General features: G+C 33.6%; 1 protein-coding gene across 6 annotated transcripts in view; it reads right to left on the bottom strand.

Annotated features, from left to right (window-relative positions):
- Nucleotides 1-21716, bottom strand: part of EYA4 (EYA transcriptional coactivator and phosphatase 4) — a 300751-nt gene that overhangs the window by 51607 nt on the left and 227428 nt on the right. For 4 of the 6 annotated variants that reach the window (XM_032843485.1, XM_032843484.1, XM_032843489.1 and 1 more), the window contains 4 exons: nucleotides 14781-14905; nucleotides 13333-13401; nucleotides 4987-5079; nucleotides 501-567 (listed from right to left, as the gene is read on the bottom strand). In XM_032843485.1, the coding sequence (XP_032699376.1) occupies nucleotides 501-567; nucleotides 4987-5079; nucleotides 13333-13401; nucleotides 14781-14905 (354 nt within the window). The remainder of the gene's footprint in view (nucleotides 1-500; nucleotides 568-4986; nucleotides 5080-13332; nucleotides 13402-14780; nucleotides 14906-21716) is intronic. The other 2 variants (XM_032843486.1, XM_032843488.1) reach the window with 2 other exon arrangements.

Genomic DNA, 21716 nt, shown 5'->3' with positions numbered 1-21716 from the left:
TCATGACTCTAAAACCTTAACACATCTGGCTGATTGTAACCAAATTCAGATATATACCTAATATTGTTAAATTTGAAATTTCTACCCCTGCCTTCAATAAGTTGACTTTGTTTGTTATAAAAACAATGGAGCACATTATTCTAAAATATGTGCCTGAGAACTTGAAATCCCAAGAAAATGATGTTATATGGAACAAATTATGAAGGGTTAATGTTTGAATAAGATGTAATCTTTTCAGATTTTCCTTAAGCTAGTCAGAATTTTTGAATTTTCATTCAGAAATCAGTGTTTTCTGGTTTGAGCTTGATGCTTTCCTCAAGGTATACAAAGATCCAGAATTAAAGGAACTGTCTGGACAAACAGGAGTATATCTCAGTTCCTGGATTTGTATAGGGTATTTGTCCATATGTCTAACCCACCCAACTGCTCTGTGCAAGTATCTATCTATTCAACTATCTATGACACACTTACATACACAAAGGAATCTACTGAGCACTTACTTGGAAGGATATAGCTGTGGGGAATATTGATGTGCTGATCTGGGGCTGTAGCCACTACTTGTTATTACTGTAAGACACAAAAAAACCAGTGCAAAAAAAGTTGCTTCGTGAATATGTTTCACTAGAATGACAAAGCCAGTTTGAAGAAATTATCATGTTCAAGAGATGTTTCTACAAATTCACTCGTTTTCTAAACAGAAAAAAATCATTTTCTAAACAGAAACAGATGCCTAAATATTTTCTTCTAATGGAACTGCTTCAAGTTTGGTCTAAGAGCATAAAATGAAATCTTCTCACAATCCTTTGTCTCTGTCGTTCTTTCGCATTCTCACATCGGTAGCATATTCTTACGTATGATTAAGTAGGAATAAATATCCTTGATTCCAGACCATTACGATTTCGTGACAAAGTAAATTTTTAAAAATTATCAGACTTTAGGTTTTATGTTTTAAATTCCAACTAGGACAGCGACATACTGCTCTTCCTCCGTATCTATTCTACTAAAAATAAAATAAAATTTCAGGAAAAATGTGAGTTTCCAACTGCATTTGGAAATTGTAAAATACTATCATTTATGGCCTCTAATTTTACCAATCAGATGAGCAGTTAAAAATGCAGAGTCCGGGATACCTGAGTACTAAGTGGAGTATGCATAGAAAGCGTGAGTGGTAACACATCATGTCTTACGAAACACCATTGCATAATACCCCAGCGATCATATTTACAAATATATTCTGAACTATCAGAGACAGCACTTTCTTGAGGAGAGCTCAAAGGTGAAAGTCAGGTCCTGTTAACATTTTGTCCTAACATGCAGCCCCAAACTGGACTACATTCAGAAGTCTGGAAGTTTCTCTTAACCAACTGCCTTGACTAAGACAGATGTATTGCAAGCACATGGACTCCATAGTGTTGAGGCAGTCCCTTCAGAGCCAGTCCATACTGGGCAAGCACACAGAGTGTCTTTATTAGGCCATCTGCTGTTCATTCACTTTTCAAAAAGATTAAAGTAGTACACAATGCAGTGCTGGAATTAGTTTAGTCTAATCAATCATAGTTATACTTCAAAGTACTGTGTCCTTCCTAAGTTGTTCATAATAATTCTGGAGCTAAACTTTGAGAATTGTAAAAGTGACAAATAGGCTTAGGTTGCTAACTATTTTATGAAACATGATATATTCCTACATCCAAATGCTATTAAGTACCCTTGTGATCTGTCATTTTGTAAACACATAGAATTTAGTGTATTTAAAATGCTATTTGGCCTGTAAGCTCCGAGTATGGAAAGTGTGTTATGGTTTTTCATAGCAATAGCACAGAAAGTATGTTTTCAAGGATATTATGAATCAGTTTTGAGAATCATTGAATATGACGAGAGGTGTCAGGTTCTAAATGTTTTAACTAAACAAAATTTAAGTGAAATTGCTATTTTAATTTGCAAATCAATTGACCAATGAACCATTAATTTTCTACTGATTTATTAAAAGCTTAAAGTTTAAAACTTTCAAATCACTCTAACGAGAACATGCTTTTCCTACCACACCACAGAAGCTAAGCGTATATTACATAACAGCAATAGTGTTATTCCCCAGGTAATTCAGTCTGTTTCATTAACTCACAATAGTGAGCAAAAATATAGTTAAATGAGGCATAACTCCATGTGTTGTCACTTATTTATAAAATGTCATTTTATAGTAATCAATTCTTCTCAAGATTGCGAATCACAAAACTGTTCCAAAGTGACATCAGAAAATGAAAAGAACCATCCACCAGAGCAAATTTTATTTAAAAAAAAAAAAAAAAAAAAAGCGAAAGAGCAAAAATATTTCAGAGAAAAAGCCCCATATACCTGAATGGAAATCTGAATATAGGATTTTCCTCCTGCTAATGAATGAATCTAGACAATATTAAAATAATGTACCCATAACAGTACCAAGGCTCAACATTTAAAATTTCTATTCATGTCTGTACGTTCACTTGCTAAATAGAATGCAAAACCTCTAGCTCAGAAAACTAAGATGTTCATACAAAACTTGCTTCTACACTAAAATGTATGTATTTATTCTAACTCATGAGTCTTCAGGTAACAGAAAACAACACAATTTCACTAAGGTGGGATGAGATTCCGCCGACCAGAGTAAAGTCTGTTTCTATACAGGGCAGCTTAATCTCCAGTATGGTTTCTGGACTACCATGTACAGATTTCAGAGACGTTCCTCTCATTTCCCATTGTCATTTCAGTAAACAAGAGTTATTACCCAACACGTTCAACTCATCATATTCCAACATCTCTGCAAATAAAAGTAAATAAACTGCTTGTTTTCAAAATGTCCTGAAAGTTAATTAAAGCAAATTTCTATATAGTATTACAAGATTCTCAGAGGGTGATGTAAACAATTTTAAGGTTTTAGTCTAATTACTGTGACACCTTAGATCAGAGATTCTCAGTGGGGCAGGAGAGGGGAAGTGAGCGAGCTGGGCAGGTAGGATTTTTACCTACAAGGGGACATTTAAAATGTCTGGAGACATTTTGGGTTATCATGACTGCGGAGTATTACTGTCCTTCTAGGATAGACAATAGAGATGCTGCTAAACCCCTTCCGATGCAGAGGACAGATCCTCCACTACAAACAAAAAGAGAAAAAAAGTTAGCCAAATTTTTGATAGTGCTACTGTTGGGAATCCCTGACTTTGAACATTTTGTCTAAAGGAACCTGGTCCATGGTGCTAGAAATGTTCTATATCTGAGTTGTTCAACACCATAGCCACAAAAAGACCACAGGCAGCTCTTAAACACTTGAAATGTGACTGCTGTGACGAGAGACAACATTTTTACTTTTACCAAATTTTAAATAATTTAGACTTAAACAGCCACATATGGCTAGTGACTATGGGACAGCAGAGCCTTAGATAATTCGTAAAAGAAAACTGGGTAACTATTTATAAAGATAAAGATAATATGCATGAATTTTAGAGAGGATGACTACTCACAACTATTTCTTTTTCCAATTTTGTATTTTCCAATGGGACTATTATAGAAGGGACTGCCAGACTTGTCAGAACACGGCTCTGCACTCATTCATACCAGTGACCAGCTGTGAGACCTGGACCGTCTAGCCTTCACCACCTTTAACTTATCTGCACCTCTGTGCTCCTGCCTATAAATCAGATCAGAGACCTCTGAAATTCCTTGTGGGACTAACGTTCTACAGTGCTGTCATTTAGTTTTCAATAAACTTGTGGTATGGTATTTAAGTATGCTAGCAATTACTTAGTATTTCCACATCTTTCCCTAAAAATGTGTTCCCAATGCATTTACTCTGCAGAAAGTTTTACAAGAGTTATGGTAGGTGAGCAGTAAAGACTGCTAGAGTAAGTTGGTACCTATTTATCTCGTGGGAGGCAAGTGAATTGCTAGAAAGGATATGAATTAGCACATATGAGTCTCAAGGCAGAGTGTATGAATTATTACCTCTTTCTGTCTGAAATACCAATATTTATGTGAACACACAGCAACTGCTCCCAATCAGTGAATTAACGAGGGGGGATCATCTATCTCTATGAAAATGCAATGTATGCTTCAATATTCTATTCAAGGACGTACTTCCACTCTTTATACCGGAAGCATACACACGTAAAACCTTTGTGTGTGAGAATATGGATGAAACGTAAGAAATATCGTAGTAGACCAACAGAACTACAATGTAAATTACCACAAAAATTTCTCTAGGTTTACTGTTCATCTTTGTGCTATTCAAATTCCTTCTCAGGTTAAAAAAAAAAATCCTTTCACCAGATAATAAACTAAATATTGTAGCTTAAAATCTTTAACAAAGTCAACTTAATGTGTGTCCTTTGTGCCCACCTGGGAGTTATCAGGTATTTATATTTTAAAGGATTGCTGTTTAAAGATAGCTATTGTTCTCTTTGAAGCACTAGGTGAAAGTAGTGCTCTCAGGCTGGGTCCTAATGCAACCAGCATGTGTCCTCCAGCAGCCCATTAACCTTTAATACTTGTCACTCAGCTGCTTACACAGGAGGATTTTTTTTAAACCCAGAGAGGAAACAAGGTTATTTAGAAGGAATCAAATGGATAGTTTTACATCTCGAATGTTGGGAGAGAAGGGAGTTTTTTATGCCATTTAAATGGACAAGTTAAGGGAACAAAGCCAACGATTACGACCTAATGATTAAATTAAACACTGTATAAAATCATTACAAAGGAAGCCAGCCCCACTTCTTTCTAACAAGGAGGTCAGAGGACGGTTTTGCTGTCAACTGCAAATCCAGTAAAAATGATTCCAAATATAATTTTTAAAAAATATACACTTCTGTCACCATTAGTTCTCAAAATAAACACATCAGACGCTAAAGTGATAAAAACCCACATTCTCGAAACTTCGTTTTGTATTTAGGCTGCTTATTTGCCAGGAAGATGATGTGTACCCCAATACGTAGGTAACAACGCATGAGCTTGAGGCTTTACCTGACCCAGTAAAAGTGTCAAGGGCTCCATCTCCAGTGGTGGTTGCCGCTTCACTGCTGTTCAAAGGCTCTGTTTTGACTGCAAGGAGAGACACTATGTAGAAGAATAAGGACATGTGAGTTTTATTTCTAAATGTTTATCAAAGATGCTGACTGTTCCACTAGTGGCTTTTCCAACTACCATGGGCATGCAAGAGAACACTTGAGAAATCGATGAGGAAAGTGGTGTTAATTGAGCTTCTAAAAAATGGACATGCATTTCTAGAGGATTTAATATAAAAATCCTCTGACTAAGCTAGTTCTCTCAGATCTGGTTTTAAAGGCAGTCAACCTTGTAAGGGGAAAGAGCAGTACACATGTTTGCATTTGTAACTCACCTAAGCACCCTCTGACATTAGAGTCAAAAGACAGAAAAAAGGAATCACAGTCGGTCCTTAGCCCATTTAATCCAAATCATAACAAAGAGATTTACTAGCTTATATTTTATTCTTCCCAAGGAGACATTTTTTTAAAAAACACATGATAGCTTGCATAAAAGTACAATGGAAGCATATGCAAATAAAGAAACCATGGGCCTGTTCCTGAGATGGATGGACAATGAGGCACACAATAAATTTCTGTTTTTAAATATACTAAACAGTCGTAAGATATTGGGGGTTTTATTTTAATGGTATAACAATTTTTAATGCATTATAGAGATAAGCAGAGAGAAAGATCATTTCTACAGCAGTTCTGAAAACTCTTTAAAAGGTTATTTCTACTCTGAAGTCATATATTTTGCCAAAATCCTCACTTGGGAATGATGTCGGCAGGCACACATCATTATTGTCATTATTAGATGCAGTGAGTAGGGGAAGAGGGCCGTGGAAAAGCCTCGACCTGTTTTTGTCACACCATATTTTCCTTTTGTGGGCAAAGCTCTGCTACATACATCACAGCAGCAAGGGGATCAACTAAATTATTTTCTACTGAACACCTCTTGTGTTTCCTGGTTATGAATGGAATGATACAGTTAAATAACTTACAAGCAAGCAGAAAACTATGAAGAAGAAAGCTGAAGACTAGCCAACCATGAGCAAACATGGCAAAAAGAATCCTGCAGTCAGAGTGTTCCCATCAACCAAGCAAGTCAGCAATGTTACTCTGTTAGAAAGGCAATTAACTAGCTGATAGAGAACCATGCAGTAATGATTATGCTCTCTTTCCACACAAACAGAATTGACCGGAACCACCCCCTCCTCCTGCCCCGCAGTGAGCCCTGGAGTTAAGTTAGCATTCATGACTTAAGAATGTCCTGAAGAGGGGTGCCTGGGTGGCTCAGTGGGTTAAGCCTCTGCCTTTGGCTCAGGTTGTGATCTCAGGGTCCTGGGATGAAGCCCCGCATCAGGCTCTCTGCTAAGCAGGGAGCCTGCTTTCCCCCTCTCTCTCTGCCTGACTCTGCCTACTTGTGATCTCTGTCTCTGTCAAATAAATAAAATCTTAAAAAAAAAAAAAAAAAAAAGAATGTTGTGAAGATTTGCTCAAAGATTCAGAGGAGTACTGTAAATGTTGGAAAGCAGTAATGAAGAAATTTGGATTACTTACCCTAGCAAAAAGGGAAGTTTAAGCTTGCCCTATTTTTCAATAACAATAATCTGAGGCATAGGGTCTAGTTACTGTATAGTGATAAATAATGAATTGGTGGTGAAAACTTTACGGTAGTAATTTATATAGTAGTCTATTACATAGTGATACATTTATAGTTATACCTGACTGCTAATTATATTTCCCACTACAAATTATTAACTACTACAAAACTATTTATCAGGAGCTTACTATGTGCTAGACCACTGACATGGAGCTGATCGTTAAAACAACTCTGATGGATAGGAACCACTGTCTCCATTTTATATAAAAGAAAGCTGAAGGGTGGGCTAAGGAGTTTGCATTCATTCCTTTGCAGGTGATGAAGAAACTATGATCAGAACTCAGGTCTTTAAGTCTCCATCCACAATCTCTCCATCATAATAGCCTACCTTCCAGTATAAAAATGGCTATGTTCACCACAGGGACTCCTCACAAAGGCTCAGAGATGGATAAGAATGGCCTTATCCTCCAGAGAGCGTATTTAAGGAAAAAAACGTCAGAAATGAAAACTGCAAATATGAGAACAGGCTACTACAGTACATTTTCCATGTCTTCTCATGAAATTTCTTAAAAGGCGATAAGGAGCAAGTGTGAAAGCAGATAATAACAACACACACTTAAAAGATATTTAATATGTGCCAGGGGCTGCTGCTATGCTTTCCAGATATGAACTCATTTCCTCCTCATGACGATCCAATGAGGTAGATAATATTATCATCTTACTCTTCAAATGACTAAGCTGAAGCACAAAGTAGCTAAATAACTTGCCTGTAGTCACATAGCTAGGAAGAACTAGAATTTGAGACCAGGTGGTATGGGATCAGAATCCAAATTCTAAACCATACTGCCTCTGGGGAAGCACGAATTATTCAAGAATTCCTTTCATCTGTATGAAGATGATCCAGAGTGTGGCCAGGATGGATGTAAAGCTCTCTCTCTGATGTAATGTCCACGTTCGACTTCTGACAAAAAAGCACAGCCCAAAGCCTTTGGCAACACTAATACAGTGGACAGTCTCTTGAAACTTCCAAATTCTAATGCTGGCTAAATCCTATGTACATGGGCCTAAATCTATAAACAATACTTATAAAATCGTTGTAAAAAAATTCCATATTTTGCTTGTGAATTGAGGAGGAAGGATCAGAACGTGAGCTGGGTCTAAAAAACTAGTCTAGAAGCCAGACATGAGGATTAGTTTTGTTAGTTTGGATCCCAACTTTGTATTGATGTTGATTATAATCTCCTCAATTTGCATGTTTCAGGTGGTCAAAAGGAGGAGGAAGAAAAGGGAGACAAAGAGTTTGTAGTTGCATTCACTATACTGGAAACATTGCTCGTTAAAATTTTAAAGGTCTGAATTCAGTCAACGACAGAAAAAGAAGTTTCATTTTACCAAGAAAAGGCATCTGTAAAAAGCATATGAAGAGAATCATAGATGTTAAGAAGCGTTCAGTGTACTAACATGCATGGATTTTAAAGTAATAATTCAACAAATGGATTTGGAGAAAAACTGTACATTATTGCTAGTTTATTTTTCACATGCAGGTAAGAACAAAAAGGAAAAGAGGGAAATTTGATTATGTTGCTACAGAAAGTAAATTATTCTCACATTAGGTCGACATCAATAAACATCTCTTGAGCTCCAAGTAAAATGCAAAATAATTTGGTTTGATTTTGTGAACAACAAAAAAAATAACATTAGGTAATAATAAATTGCTTCTCCAGGGGCAGAAAACCAAGAGAAGTGAAATGGACATTCCATATATGATTAGTTGATTAAAAAGACAAAACAAATGAGTATCTTAATATTTATAAAACAGGTTACTAGGACAAAGGAAATACTATTTTAATTATAAAGTTTTGAAAAATGTTAAGTCATTTTCAATAAAGGTCCACATATATTTGAAATGTATTCTGATTTCTTTTGTTCTTGGTTTTGCTTCTGTACTTTAAATTAAATATGCCATATACTTTTCTAGTGGCAGGCAACTTTGTTTTTAGTTAAATATGTGCAGGGCATTACTGGAAAGATATTCACCAATGAAACATCTTACTATTTTCTAAAACTTACAAAAATCCTCATTCCAAATGATTATCAGTGTATATTCATGGTCACATTCAAATGTATTTTTTTCTCACTGTATTTCACTTTTCTTAAATTGACACAGGTTCAACAGGGTTTTTAACCTATTAGGACAGTGTCCAGAATCATTACATGCTATAAAATGGAAAGGACAATCTATAAAAGAGAAACATCATATTTTTCAACAAAATGAAACTTACAGACAAATGTTTGGATTTCAAAAGTAACAATCATATTTTAAAATCCGAAGTTAAAGAGTATTGTGGTTTTACTCCTCTATATACTCAAAATAAGTAATTCAGAGTTCAGGGTTAATTCAGTAATTCAGGGTTTCTCTGAAAGTGAGATGAGAAACCATATATAGCACTTTGTACAGAACTTACAATTTAAGAAATACAAGCATTTCTTGTTATATAGTTGTAATTTGGATGTTTTTCACAGAGACAGATGTTTAAAAATAAGTCAAAATATTTTTAATATATTGATTATAATATATTGGTATAATTGGATTTTTTTTTTTACCTTTAAAAATAATTGATACCAATGGACTAAATAAAAATTGTACAGGATTATTGTCCGGGGTCAGCTGTGCCTCAACCTTGATCCATACCCTCCTACACATATTTTCACAACAAATTTAATCTTGTCTGTTCAGATTATCTTTGGAACTCAAGTACAAAGTTAATGTATATTAATGATTTGTGAAGAGAGTCTGTTTATTGTAGTAATTCCAAGTTCATGTTCATTAGTTGCACTAGCAGAGTTAATCCTTGAAAGAGAAGGTGACCCAAGTAATTTACATTTTACATTTCATCTTCCAAAATCTGTGATTAAACTGGTATACACTTAAAAGACATACCTATGCTAATTCTAAATATACTTCTTTCTGAACCACAAAATCACCCGTAGCTCCTTCTGACAGCACAGGTGTTGCAAAGCATTTCAGGAGGAGTTAGATCAGGAAGGACACAATTTATAACACTGTAGGGGAGCACGCAGTATGGCCTACTGCTTTTTAATAATTAGTATAGCCTATGATTTAGTTTGTCTGAATCAGTATGTTCACTCTATGAGCACCAAGTGTCTTTCACTCCTAAATATCCAGAAATAAAGTGATTTTTATAAAATAATTTAATAAAGCAGCTTATGGTTTTCATTTAAAAAAAAAAGAATCTAAAAAGAATAGAGGCACAATAGTAGATGGTTCTACTTCATGAACATGTAACATTCAGAAATAAACCCCTTGCATAAGAAAAATCATGTGTATAATAAACATAATAAAAATTCTGAAAGATTCTTTTCTATGATATATAGATTTTAAATATAGAAAATGTTGTAATCTGATCAGAATGTCTGATTTAGGTTCCCCCAAACCTTCTCTCTAAAGCATTTTCTTAATCTCCATGTAGAATCAAATATTCCCTCCCTCTGCTATGCACTCACCTTGAACACATTATGCACTCATTACTTTCTTGTCTGTTTCCCTCTGCTAGACTTTTGGTCCCTTGATGGCCAGTATCATATTCTATAGGTCACTGGGTTCCCATTTCCTAGCACAGAGCCTGGCATATAACAGGAACTTGATACATTTTAATTGAGAAAGTGAAAATCCACTTTTAGATCCTATCCTAAGCAATTCCAACGGATGTCTTTCTGTAAAGTACAGCTAATCGTGAATCTTGACACCATTAAGCAAATAAAAAGCTTATGTATTTCTGCAACTTTTCATATGCTCAGCATGCATTTATATGCGTAAGTATGCATATACATGAAGGATTCAGAGCATACATATAGCTCATCTCGGGGGTCAGCAAATTACATCCCACATGCCAAATCTTCCCCATGGCCTGTTTCTGGATAGCCTGTGAGCTATGAATGACTTTTAAATTTTTCAACAGTTGAAGTATATCTAAAGAAGGATATTTGTGACTTGTGAAAATTCTGTTAATTTCAAATTTCAGTGTTCACAGATCCAGTTTTATTTGAACACAGCCAAGCTCATTGTCTATGGCTGCTTTTGTGGAACAACAGCAGAGTTGAATACCTAAAACAGGGACCTTATAACCTGCAAAGCCTAAAATATTTATTATCTCACTCTTGGCAGAAAAAAATTTGTTAACCACTGATCTATATGCTAGGGTATGATTGAATATATTCTACTTTTATTGACAGTTCTACATTTTAACAATTTTACAAGCAATAAAAATTTGAAAGAAAAATTATTTTCCAATATAAATCTGCAGATGTAATTATATAATTAGCTCTAAGGTGTTGAAACAGTTTAAATCACTTCAAAGAATAATGTAATATATTTAAGAGTACCAATGTAATATGGTAAGATATTAAGGGGACACTATCAACTTATTCATATTAGAAAAAACTATATAATTCAAGTCCTTTTGAAAACCTCAAAGTTAAAGGAAAGGTTTTCAAAGCCACTAAATTAGCTTTTGCTTTTTTCTTTTATTATAATAATTTTATAAAGGGATCCAATTCCCACAATAAAACCCAAGATTAAAGATAAAACAGTTTATTGTCAATGGGAGAGATATGCACCAAATCTTTGTTTGTGCTATAAATATCCAACATACACTCATACAATAAACTCCTCGAAGTCATTAAAATTCATAAATTTCATGTCAGTAAGCCACCAAGACTACATCGTTAACAATCAAAGTATACCTAACATTTTATTACTAAAAACTTGCCTTCTTTGGCCAGTTTACACATTCTAAATGCAGAAAAATATATTTTATGACCAAATATTAGAAAACCTTTTAACATAATGTATGTTTTCATTTTCTTTTAAAACTATTGCCTAGTCATTATTGAATTGTTAATTAAAGAAAGAGAAACATACTGGTTTTTACTGGCAAGCAATTTGTATACACTAGTATACAATTTAACACAAAAGCTTTGGCAGGGAAATATTATTTTCCTCCTTTTATAGAAAGAGATTAAAGCTCAGAGAGGTTAAGTGACTCGTCCAAGGTAACACAGCTAGTAAGTGTGTTCCTCCTGACACACAATTCTTTGTTCTTCCCACATGGCCACATGACTCTTAACATTAACACTAAGAACTAGGAAAATCTGATACTTAACACTTAGAAAAATATATCTGGTTGAGATTCATCTAAATTACTAAACACTGAACATATTCACTATGGTAAAGCTCCCATGTTACATGAATATCTGAAAGCAGAACAATAGCCAGTGAGCTAAGAATGTTTTTCACAAAGGAAATGTTTTTTTAAAAAAATATCAAAACTAGAATATTTTGTGTTGTGATAACTATGAAATTTAAATACTGGGTTTTATTGGAACCTGATGAATCTCACTCATTTATGCATTGACTATGGCTGCTTTTGAGTTAGGATGGCAGGGTGGAGTAGATGAGACAGACATGGTATGTTCTATAAAGACTAAAATACTTACTATCCAGCTCTTTATAGAAAAAGACTCCTGAGTTAGAATTAAGAGAAACTAAATTCTTGCAACAGATTTTAAGTATAAAATGTGTATTTCAAGGTGGAACTGGAAAACATTTCAAGTTAAAATTATTTTTAAAAAATAAATAATGGATATAATGGAATTATTTTTCACTCACTGGTCATATATTTTAATTTAATCAGATACAACGAGATCCGGCCAAACTGCCTATCTTAACATTCTTTTGTAATGCACATTTCCAACAGGTAGGGAGGTCTTCTTTTTAATTTTACTATTGGGTGATTCCATGTTAGTGTTATAGTCTTGTTTTTATTTTTTGATTTTGGTAGTATATTAGCTTTTGATTTAGAAAAAGAAAAATGTTATGGGGTGCCTGGGTGGCTCTTTCACTGAGTGTGTGCCTCTTGGTTTCAGCTCAGGTCACGGTCTCAGGGTCCTGGGGTTGAGTCTCATGTCAGGCTCTGTGCTTAATGAGGAGTCTTCTTGAAGAATCTCTCTTTCCCTCTCCTTCTGCCCCTCCCCACACTCTCTTTCTAATAAATAAATAGCTCTTTTAAAAAAAGAAAGTTTGTTTACACTTCTATATATTTTCTGTATATGAATGCAGTAATTATAGTTCAAAGTATTTTAAGGGTTAATACTGATTTATAATTTTAAATGTGTAGCTTTCACACTGATAATTCTTTAAAATGATGGAATTTTAAATGTTTATGTTGCTTTAGGCACTTTAACTGGATTATTTATTGACGTCCTTAAAATCACAGATATCTTTTTGCCATGTTAAGAATTTCAAGGAAGACAGTCTGTAGGTCACAGGGATGACCAAGTTTGTATGTCTGTGCAATCTGGTTCACCCGCTCTTAGAGCTAGGGCTGCTGTGCTCTATTAGGCACTTAGATGATACGTAGTTAGAAAAACAACAGATGCATCTGTTGGCGCAACATTATAAACCAATGTAAGAAAAAAAACCATTGGTTTAAGGAATCTAAGATTAGAATACTAGTTGGTAAGGAAAAAACATAGTCAACTGTTATCTATAAGCAACAAAAAGTCATGTTTATTTCTCCTTTTTTGTTACAAGTACTTAACACAGAAAAGGAAATGCAAACAGAAAGAGCCACAGAAAGCAAACCAGAAGGGTAATACCGACACACCCAAACACATGCAGTGTACCATCATCTCTCATACTTGTTGCAGAAGAGGGGGTGTTGCAACTCAGCAACCAGTCTGCAGTGTTTAAAACAGTCATGTTGTCCCCTGAGAACAGGAACAGTATAAGGGTTCATTGTCCGAATGCCTGCTCAATGTGCAGGAATAGTCTTCAATGCCTGCACTGGTGCCTGACCTTTTAGCTAAAATCATAACTGCACTGTATGATTTTTATCCTTTATTTTATCAGATCTGTTTTAGTTCCGTTAAATACATATACATGATTAGTGAAACTCCAAGATTTGATTCCAAAGGTTTTAAAAATCTTGTTACATGTATCTAAGTTAAAGTTTAAATCTAAATGTCCTTACACCAGAAATCATCACTACACAATCTTACAAATTTGCACTCCCATAATTAAATAGCTAAAATTATAGATGCATGTTTAGAGACAAATAAACATCATAAACAAGGAAATGTTAATCTACAAGGGGTTCGGTGTAAAACATTATTAAATACAGGCAAATTGCAATGCACACAATTTTACAGAAAAAAGTTTAGACTGCACAGTTATTTTAAAATAAATGGGAAGAGGTGTGTCAATTTCATAAATACTTATTGAAATTTTAAAAGAAAATATGATGTGGCAAATGCTATTATCTAATAATATTATTAGTTTATAAATTAAAACAAATGCATATACTTTTTCTCTAATGACTAAAATAGATAAAACTTCAAAATGATGAATAATTTAAAAAGTAGTTTACACATGTGTATATATATATCATATATATAGATATGTGATGCATATACATATTCTGATGCAAAAATCAGACCATATCTTTTGATGGCTGAATACATATTATAAAATCAGTAGGGCAGAATATTTGAAATAACTGTTATTGTTACCATATGCTATGGCATGATTATAAGCTAATCAAATGAGAAAATATCTGAAAAAACTTTAATTCCCACTTTAAATACATCAGGTATTAATCTCCTTGAAAAGAGAGTGCAGCAGACATAAATATTTTTCTGTTCTCAAACCTCTTAAGAAAAAAGGTTTTTAAGAAAAATTTGGGGTAGCCTTTCTCCTGCAATTCAAAATAAAACCGAAAACTAGTATAATCTCTCTCTCTCTCTCTCTCTCTCTCAGACACACACACAAGATCAGAGTGTAAATCCTTTTGGCCACATTTTCTACATTTTTGTTTTGAAATATTTCCTAGGGCAAATACAAAAAGGAAGCTTTTCTAAAAGTCTTTAAAATGTTGTTCAGGGATATCTACTTTTTCTGATTTTTTTCCAGCTACAGAGGAGGTGCAAGAAAATCAGCAGAATAACAGTCTATTAGCCATATCGTCCCCAGACATAATGCTGATTATGTTATTGCTGATAAGGATTTATTTATTAGTAGATTCCTAACATATGAAATTATAGCAAACATTGAAATGTGATTCTGGGTGCCTCCGTGGTGGTACACTTACCTCCTGTTCCATTTGTGGTGACAGATGTGCTGCTGAGATTAGCCTTCTCCAGTTTGGAGCTACCAGGAGTATCACCACTTCCAACAAGAGGATGAGGACTTGCGAGGTCCTGCATTTCCATAGACCTGTTAGAGCAGGAAGAGCAGAGCAAAAGCTAAAATCTCAGCAATGATTTCTTAAAAAACGACATATATTTTTTTACTGAGCACACATGTGATCTCACAGTAAGAATGGAGACCAAAAGCTAAGACTTCTTTGTTAGCTAGATGAACATGACAGTCCATTAAAGATTAATAAATAAATACAGCTTCCATGATAGTTGAGCTTCATAATTTATTTGTAATCCTATAACTATTCTGTATAATAAAGTACAGAAGAAATATTCTGTCATCTTAGCTGTTTAAGTTGATAGGGATACCCTCCCTCCTACCATCTCTATTATAAACATGTAGAAATGCTGAAAATATTTAACCCCTAAAATTTGATGTCCTCAGCCACCAGTGACAAAGAAATCAATAGCTAGAAGTAAAGTACAAACAAAGTCAGAACAGAAACTTCCAGCTGACCTTGTGGATCCAGGGCTGAAAACTGACTTTAAGGACTGAGGGCTAGAGTTGTTACACCTTTAATATCTACTTAGGAATAGGCAGTTTGACATAAGGGAATGTGCTGGAATTGAGACCCTAAATAAAACTGAGACTCTTAAAAGATTGACCCTCTTTGGAAACAGAAACTTAAAAAAGCAGAATTTTACAGTAGTCCAAAGAAGCCATACATGCTTCAATGAAAGAAGGAAAACACATGAAATAAATAAAAATTGGGAGAACTTATCACCAATAAGCTATCCTATAAAAATAATACTGAAAGAAGACCTTCTGTTAAAAGTAAAGATACCAGATAAAAACTCAGAACTAGGGGGAGGAATGAAGAGTGACAGAAATGTAAATATATAGGTAAATACAAAGATTATCTTTTTTTTTTTTTCATGAAAGACTGCCAAATGAAGCAAAAAAAAAAAAAACCACACAAAAACAAAAACAAAAACAAGCAAACAAACAAACAAAAAAAATCCCACAACACTGCATTATGTGATTTATAATATAGCACAGGAGCAAAATATATATCGATATCACAAAGATGGTGGGACAAAATTATATTCTTTTAAGGTTCTTTCATTTGGCATGTGATTTTGTGTTATGCTTAGAGAAGACATTTAGGATTCTTCAAGTAATAACTAACATTAAATATTAATAAGAAAAAATATTGACAGATATAATAAAAAGTCAATAGAAAAATTAAAACATTTAAAAGGATTGATTAACCCCAAAAACCAGGAATAGAGAAAGTAAGGAAGAACATATGTGAAAAACAGAAAACATGTAGCAAGACAGCACACTCAAACCTAACCATATCAATGTTTACACTAAATATCAATGGACTAAACACTTCAATGAAGAGACAGAGATTGTCAGAGTGTATTAAAAACCCACCGCCCAACTATTAGGGATCTACAAGAGGAGTATTTTAAATACAGACACACTGTGATACTATGGCATACTGCCCAGAAAAATTCATTCCTATAGCTGCTGGTAGTGTTACCAACTAGCAGTTCTCAACTAAATTCCTTTCTAAGAAATGTCTCAACTAAAGAGAGTCATTTTGCCCTAAATCACACCCTTTCTGGACTTACCCTCACCTACTGACTGATCATGAAGGGGTATAAAGGTATTACCCTCACCCAGAATGTCACTTGAGTCTAGAGCTACCATAAGATCAGCTAGGACTTTTGTTGCAATTGCACTGAAGATCAAAATCTCTCAGTCTAATCATGCTTCCATCATTCCCCTCAAAATATTACCACTGGAAGCACAACCCAATAAACTCCTGGCACATAAATCCCTATGTTAGAGTTTGCTTTCTGGGAACTTGAGCAGTGATAAGGCGCAACTAGGTTCAGAGTAAAGAATGGAAAACAATATGACATGTAAATAATAAATGTAATATAAATGTCTGGGCTATTATAATATCACAAAATGGTCCTCAAAATGAAGAACATTACCAGATACAAAGAGATTGATTAAGAAAATGAAAGAAATGATAAATTCTTCACAACCTTAGATGTGCATGTACTTACTAACTGAGCTTAAAACTATATAAAGGAAAAACTAAGCAGAATTAAAGGAAGAAACTGACTAGCAGTCCATGGTCATATTTGGAGATTTTATAACATTCCTTACACAATAACCAATTGCAGAAGTAGACACTGTCATCAACATGCTGTAGTTGACAGAGTATACTAACACCAAATAATTATAGATTACACATTATTTTCAAGTATACGTGGAATGTCTACCAGGATGACTGTAAGGTAGGGGATAAAGTAAGTATCATTTCATTTTAAATTAAACTTTACAGAGTATAGTATCTGGCCATAATTAATTAAATTAGAAAGCAAGTAAAATATATGAAATAATCATTAATACTTGAAAATTAAACAACACAATTCTAAATAACTTATGAGTCAAAGTAGAAATCACCAGTGAATTTAGAAAGTACTTAGGACAAAATACTAATGGAAACACCTCAAATCACCCCACATGTAGTCAACTGATCTTTGGCAAAGTAACAAACAGAATACAGTAGAGCAAAGGCAGTTTCTCTAACAAATGGTGCTGGAAAAACTAGTCACACACAAACACACAAAACATAAGCCTAGACACAGACCCTATACCCTTCACAAAAACTAATTCAAAATTGATCATAGACTGACATAAAATGCAAAACTGTAAGTTTTGAATACAACACCAAAGACAGAATCCTTGAAAAATAAATACTGGTAAGCCGGCTTCATTAAAATTAAAAACTTCTCTTCAAAATTCAATGTCAAAAGAATTCAAAGACAAACCACAGACTGGAAGAAAATGTCTGCAAAAGACACATCTGATTAAGGACTGTTATCCAAAATACATAAAGAACTCTTAAAATTCAACAATAGAAAAACAACCTGCTTAAAAATGGCCAAACACTTCAGCAGACACCTCATCAAAGAAGATGTATAGATGACAAAATAAATAAGTAAATAAAAAGATAGTCTACATCACATGTTATCAAGGAAATTCAAGTTAAAACAATAAGATAACACTTCACTATTTACTCGAATGGCCCAAAGCTGGAATACTGACAACATCAAATTCTGGCAAGGATATGGAGCAACAGGAACTCCTATACACTGCTGCATTTCTGATGGGAATGCAAAAGAGCACACCCACTTTGGAAGACATTCTGGCAGTTACTTATAAAACTAAACATATTCTTACCATATGATCCAGCAGTCACACTCCTTGATATTTATGTAAAGGAGTTGAAAATATATGTCCACACAAAAATCTGCACACAGATGTTTATTGTAGCTTCATTCATAATCATCAAAACTTGGAAACAATTAAGATGTTTTTCACTACGTGAATGGATAAATTCTAATATATAGAGTCAATGGGTTATTATTCAGTATTAAAAGGAAATGAGCTTTCCAGCCATGAAAAGACATGAAGAAATCTCCACTGCATATTACTAAGTGAATATCCAATCTGAAAAGCCATATGTACTGTATGATTCCAATTATATGATATTCTAGAAAAGCAAAACTATCTTGCTAGGGTAGAGAGGAGGGAATGGATAAATCAGAGTAAACAAAATTTTTAGGGCCGTGAACATATTCTGTATATTATAATTAAAGTTATGTGTCATTATACATTGTTCAAACACATTGCATATACGATACCAAGAGTTAACCCTACAGTAAACTATGGACTTAGAGATAGGATGATGAGTCAGTGTAGGTTCATTCTTGGTAACAAATGCTCCATTCTGGTGAGTAATAATAATAGAAGAGGCTATACATGCATTGGAACAGAGGGTATATAGGAAATCTCTGTACCTTCCTCTCAGCTGTGTTATGAGCTATAACTGATCAAAAAAAAAAGCCCTTAAAATAATAAAAAAAAATGACTTCAAATTAGAATTTGTGATATGCGAATAAAGCAGTGGCTAATGAGAATTTATATCTTTAAAAGATTATATTAGAAAAGGAGAGGGTTTGAAATCTGTGATCTAAATTTCTACCCTAATAAACTAAAGAAAAACATATTAAACCCCAAGTAAATAAAAATAAGGAAACAAAAAAGAGCCTAAATCATTGAAAGAGAAAAATCTATCATAGAGACAATTTACAAATCCAAAAGATAACCATTAGAGACAATAAAAATATTTAAAAAGATAATAAGAAAATATTATGAACAACCTTATGCCAAAGCATTCACTAATTTATTTATTTATTTCTTAAAAGATTTTATTTATTTATTTGACAAACAGAGATCACAAGTAGACAGAGAGGCAGGCAGAGACAGAGGGAGGGAAGCAGGTTCCCTGCTGAGCAGAGAGCACGATGCAGGGCTCAATCCCAGGACCCTGGGATCATGACCTGAGCCGAAGGCAGAGGCTTAACCCACTGAGCCACCCAGGCACCCCAGCATTCACTAATTTAGATAAAATCAGCAAAATTCTTAAAAGACACAATCTATAAAACCAATCCAATAAAAAATAGGAAATCTCAAGAGTTCTATATCAAATTAAAGAAAATGAATTAGTAATTAAACACTCCCCCCTCCAAAAAAAACCACAACAAACAAACAACAACAACAACAATTCCAGGGTCATATAGTTTTCTTAGTGAATTCTAATAAAAAAAGAAAAATAAAATTTTTATAAATTATTTTTAAAAAAAGTAGGGGGAAACACATTTTACTCCATTGTATGAGAAAAGGATTACTCTCATCTAAAACCTGACAAAGACAGTTAAAAAAAAAAAAAAAACTCTGGATCTATATTTCTCATGAGCATATATGAAAAATTTAACAAAATATTATTAAGTGAAATGCAGCAATAAAATAACCACTGTATCATGACTAAGTGTGCTTTATCCCAAAAATGCAAAGTTTATTTAACATTTGAAAATTTAAAACAAAATTTGAAAATCAAACAGTGCAATTCAATATATTAACAGAATATTATTTCAATGAGTACAAAAAACATTTAATAATATTCATCATCCATTCATGATGGAAACGCTCAGCCAGCTAGAAAAGCAATATTTCCCTCATATCTGATAAAGATCATTCTCAAAAAAGATATAGCTTATACCATATTTAATGATGAAATACTGAATTACTTCTCCCTAAGATCAGAACCAAAGCAAGGATATCTGTTTTTCCCATTTTAATATATTTTACTGGTAATCTTAGCCAATACAAGAGGATGAAAATAAATAAATAAATAAAAGGGGTAAGTTTAGAAAGAAAAAAATTCTGTTAATTCACAGGTAACATAATTATTTACACAGAGAAAAACTGAGAAATCCATAAAAACAAAACAATAAGAAATACTAGAATGAATGAGTGAATTTACCAAGTTATATGTACAAGGGCCTTGCCAGTACTAAATCAAAACATGAACCAAAAATATCTGAAACTTCAGTCCATACTGTTCCAATTCAAAAACCGAAATATAAAAATGATTGTTGTTTAGTAATTGGAAGTTCCTCTCTTGCTCAACTCTTAAGAGGAATCTGAATGCTCAGACCCTCACCTTAACTGCCAGCCAGAGAAAAGGATTTAGACTTTTCAGGAAATAAACACAACAAAACAAATAGCATGCTTCAGGCTCTACTGAGTTTTTGTATGTAACGTTCAAAATATCATAAATATTTTGATTCCTAATAAAAAGCTCCAGTAAAGAGAAAACACAGTAAACAGAAGCAGACCTGTATATGACCCAGGTTTGAGAATTATTAGACAAGGATTTAAAAATTATTGTGAATATATGAAATAACTTACAGGAAAAGATACATGCCCACAGAAGATGTGTTTGTGTGTGTCACATATATACATACATATGTGTGATATATATTTATATATACATGTGTACATATTATATACATAAATGTATATAATATATACATATACATACATATAATACCAATATGTATATAATACGTATATATTATTTATATGTATTGCATATAGAAAAGAAACAGAAACTCAAAAAATGAAAATTCTAGAAAAATTACAATATATTAAATAAAAATATTCTTTGTATGGATTTAACAGCAGATTAAACACTGCAAAAGACAGAATCAGTAAGTCTGAAGCTGGGCCATTAGAACTACTCAAACTGGAAGAGCAAGACAAAAACAGGAGGTGGGGAAATAAAAATGAGTATAAGTAACTTGTGTAATATTATCAGGAAGCAAAAGATTAAGACAGAATAATATTGAAATAAGTAATGGTACATATTTTTCCAAATGTGGTGAAACACCAATGCACAGATCCTTGAAATAAAATGAACAACAAATGAGAAAAGGGAAAAGAAAACCATACCTACGCACATTGTAGCCAAATTCCAAAAATAGCAAAAAGTAGAAAAACTTTATAGCCACCAGAATAAAAAAAGAGGGAAATAGTAGTATCCCCCTGCAAACAAACAAACAAACAAACAAACAAACAAAACAAAACTGTTGTCTGTAGCACACTCCTGGTAACAAGCTGAATTATAGTAAGTAATGAATGCTCATAACTTTATTATCTCCCACTGGACCTGCCCAAAATATTTTTAATGTAATGGATCAAAAAATAATGATTGCTTATTACATGCAAAGTACTGTCACAGTTGTTAGGATTCCTGAGTGAAGAAAACATGGCCCTACTGTCTAGGAGTTTAGGATCCAAATGAGAAGGCAGATCTTGGGCAAAGAAAATTAAAGTACATTAAATGTTCACTGAATGAAACAGAAATCAATGTGAATTCAGAATATGGAAACTTTTCTCAGAAACTATTAACTGGATTTCGATGATTTCAAAGGAATTCTGGAGGAAGCATTTA

Source organism: Lontra canadensis, unplaced genomic scaffold, assembly GCF_010015895.1.
Source record: "Lontra canadensis isolate GAN:19392208 unplaced genomic scaffold, GSC_riverotter_1.0 scaffold141, whole genome shotgun sequence".
Taxonomy (NCBI): domain Eukaryota; kingdom Metazoa; phylum Chordata; class Mammalia; order Carnivora; family Mustelidae; genus Lontra; species Lontra canadensis.
Note: the sequence above shows the minus strand (reverse complement) of the source record. Positions and strands in the feature narration are given on the sequence as shown.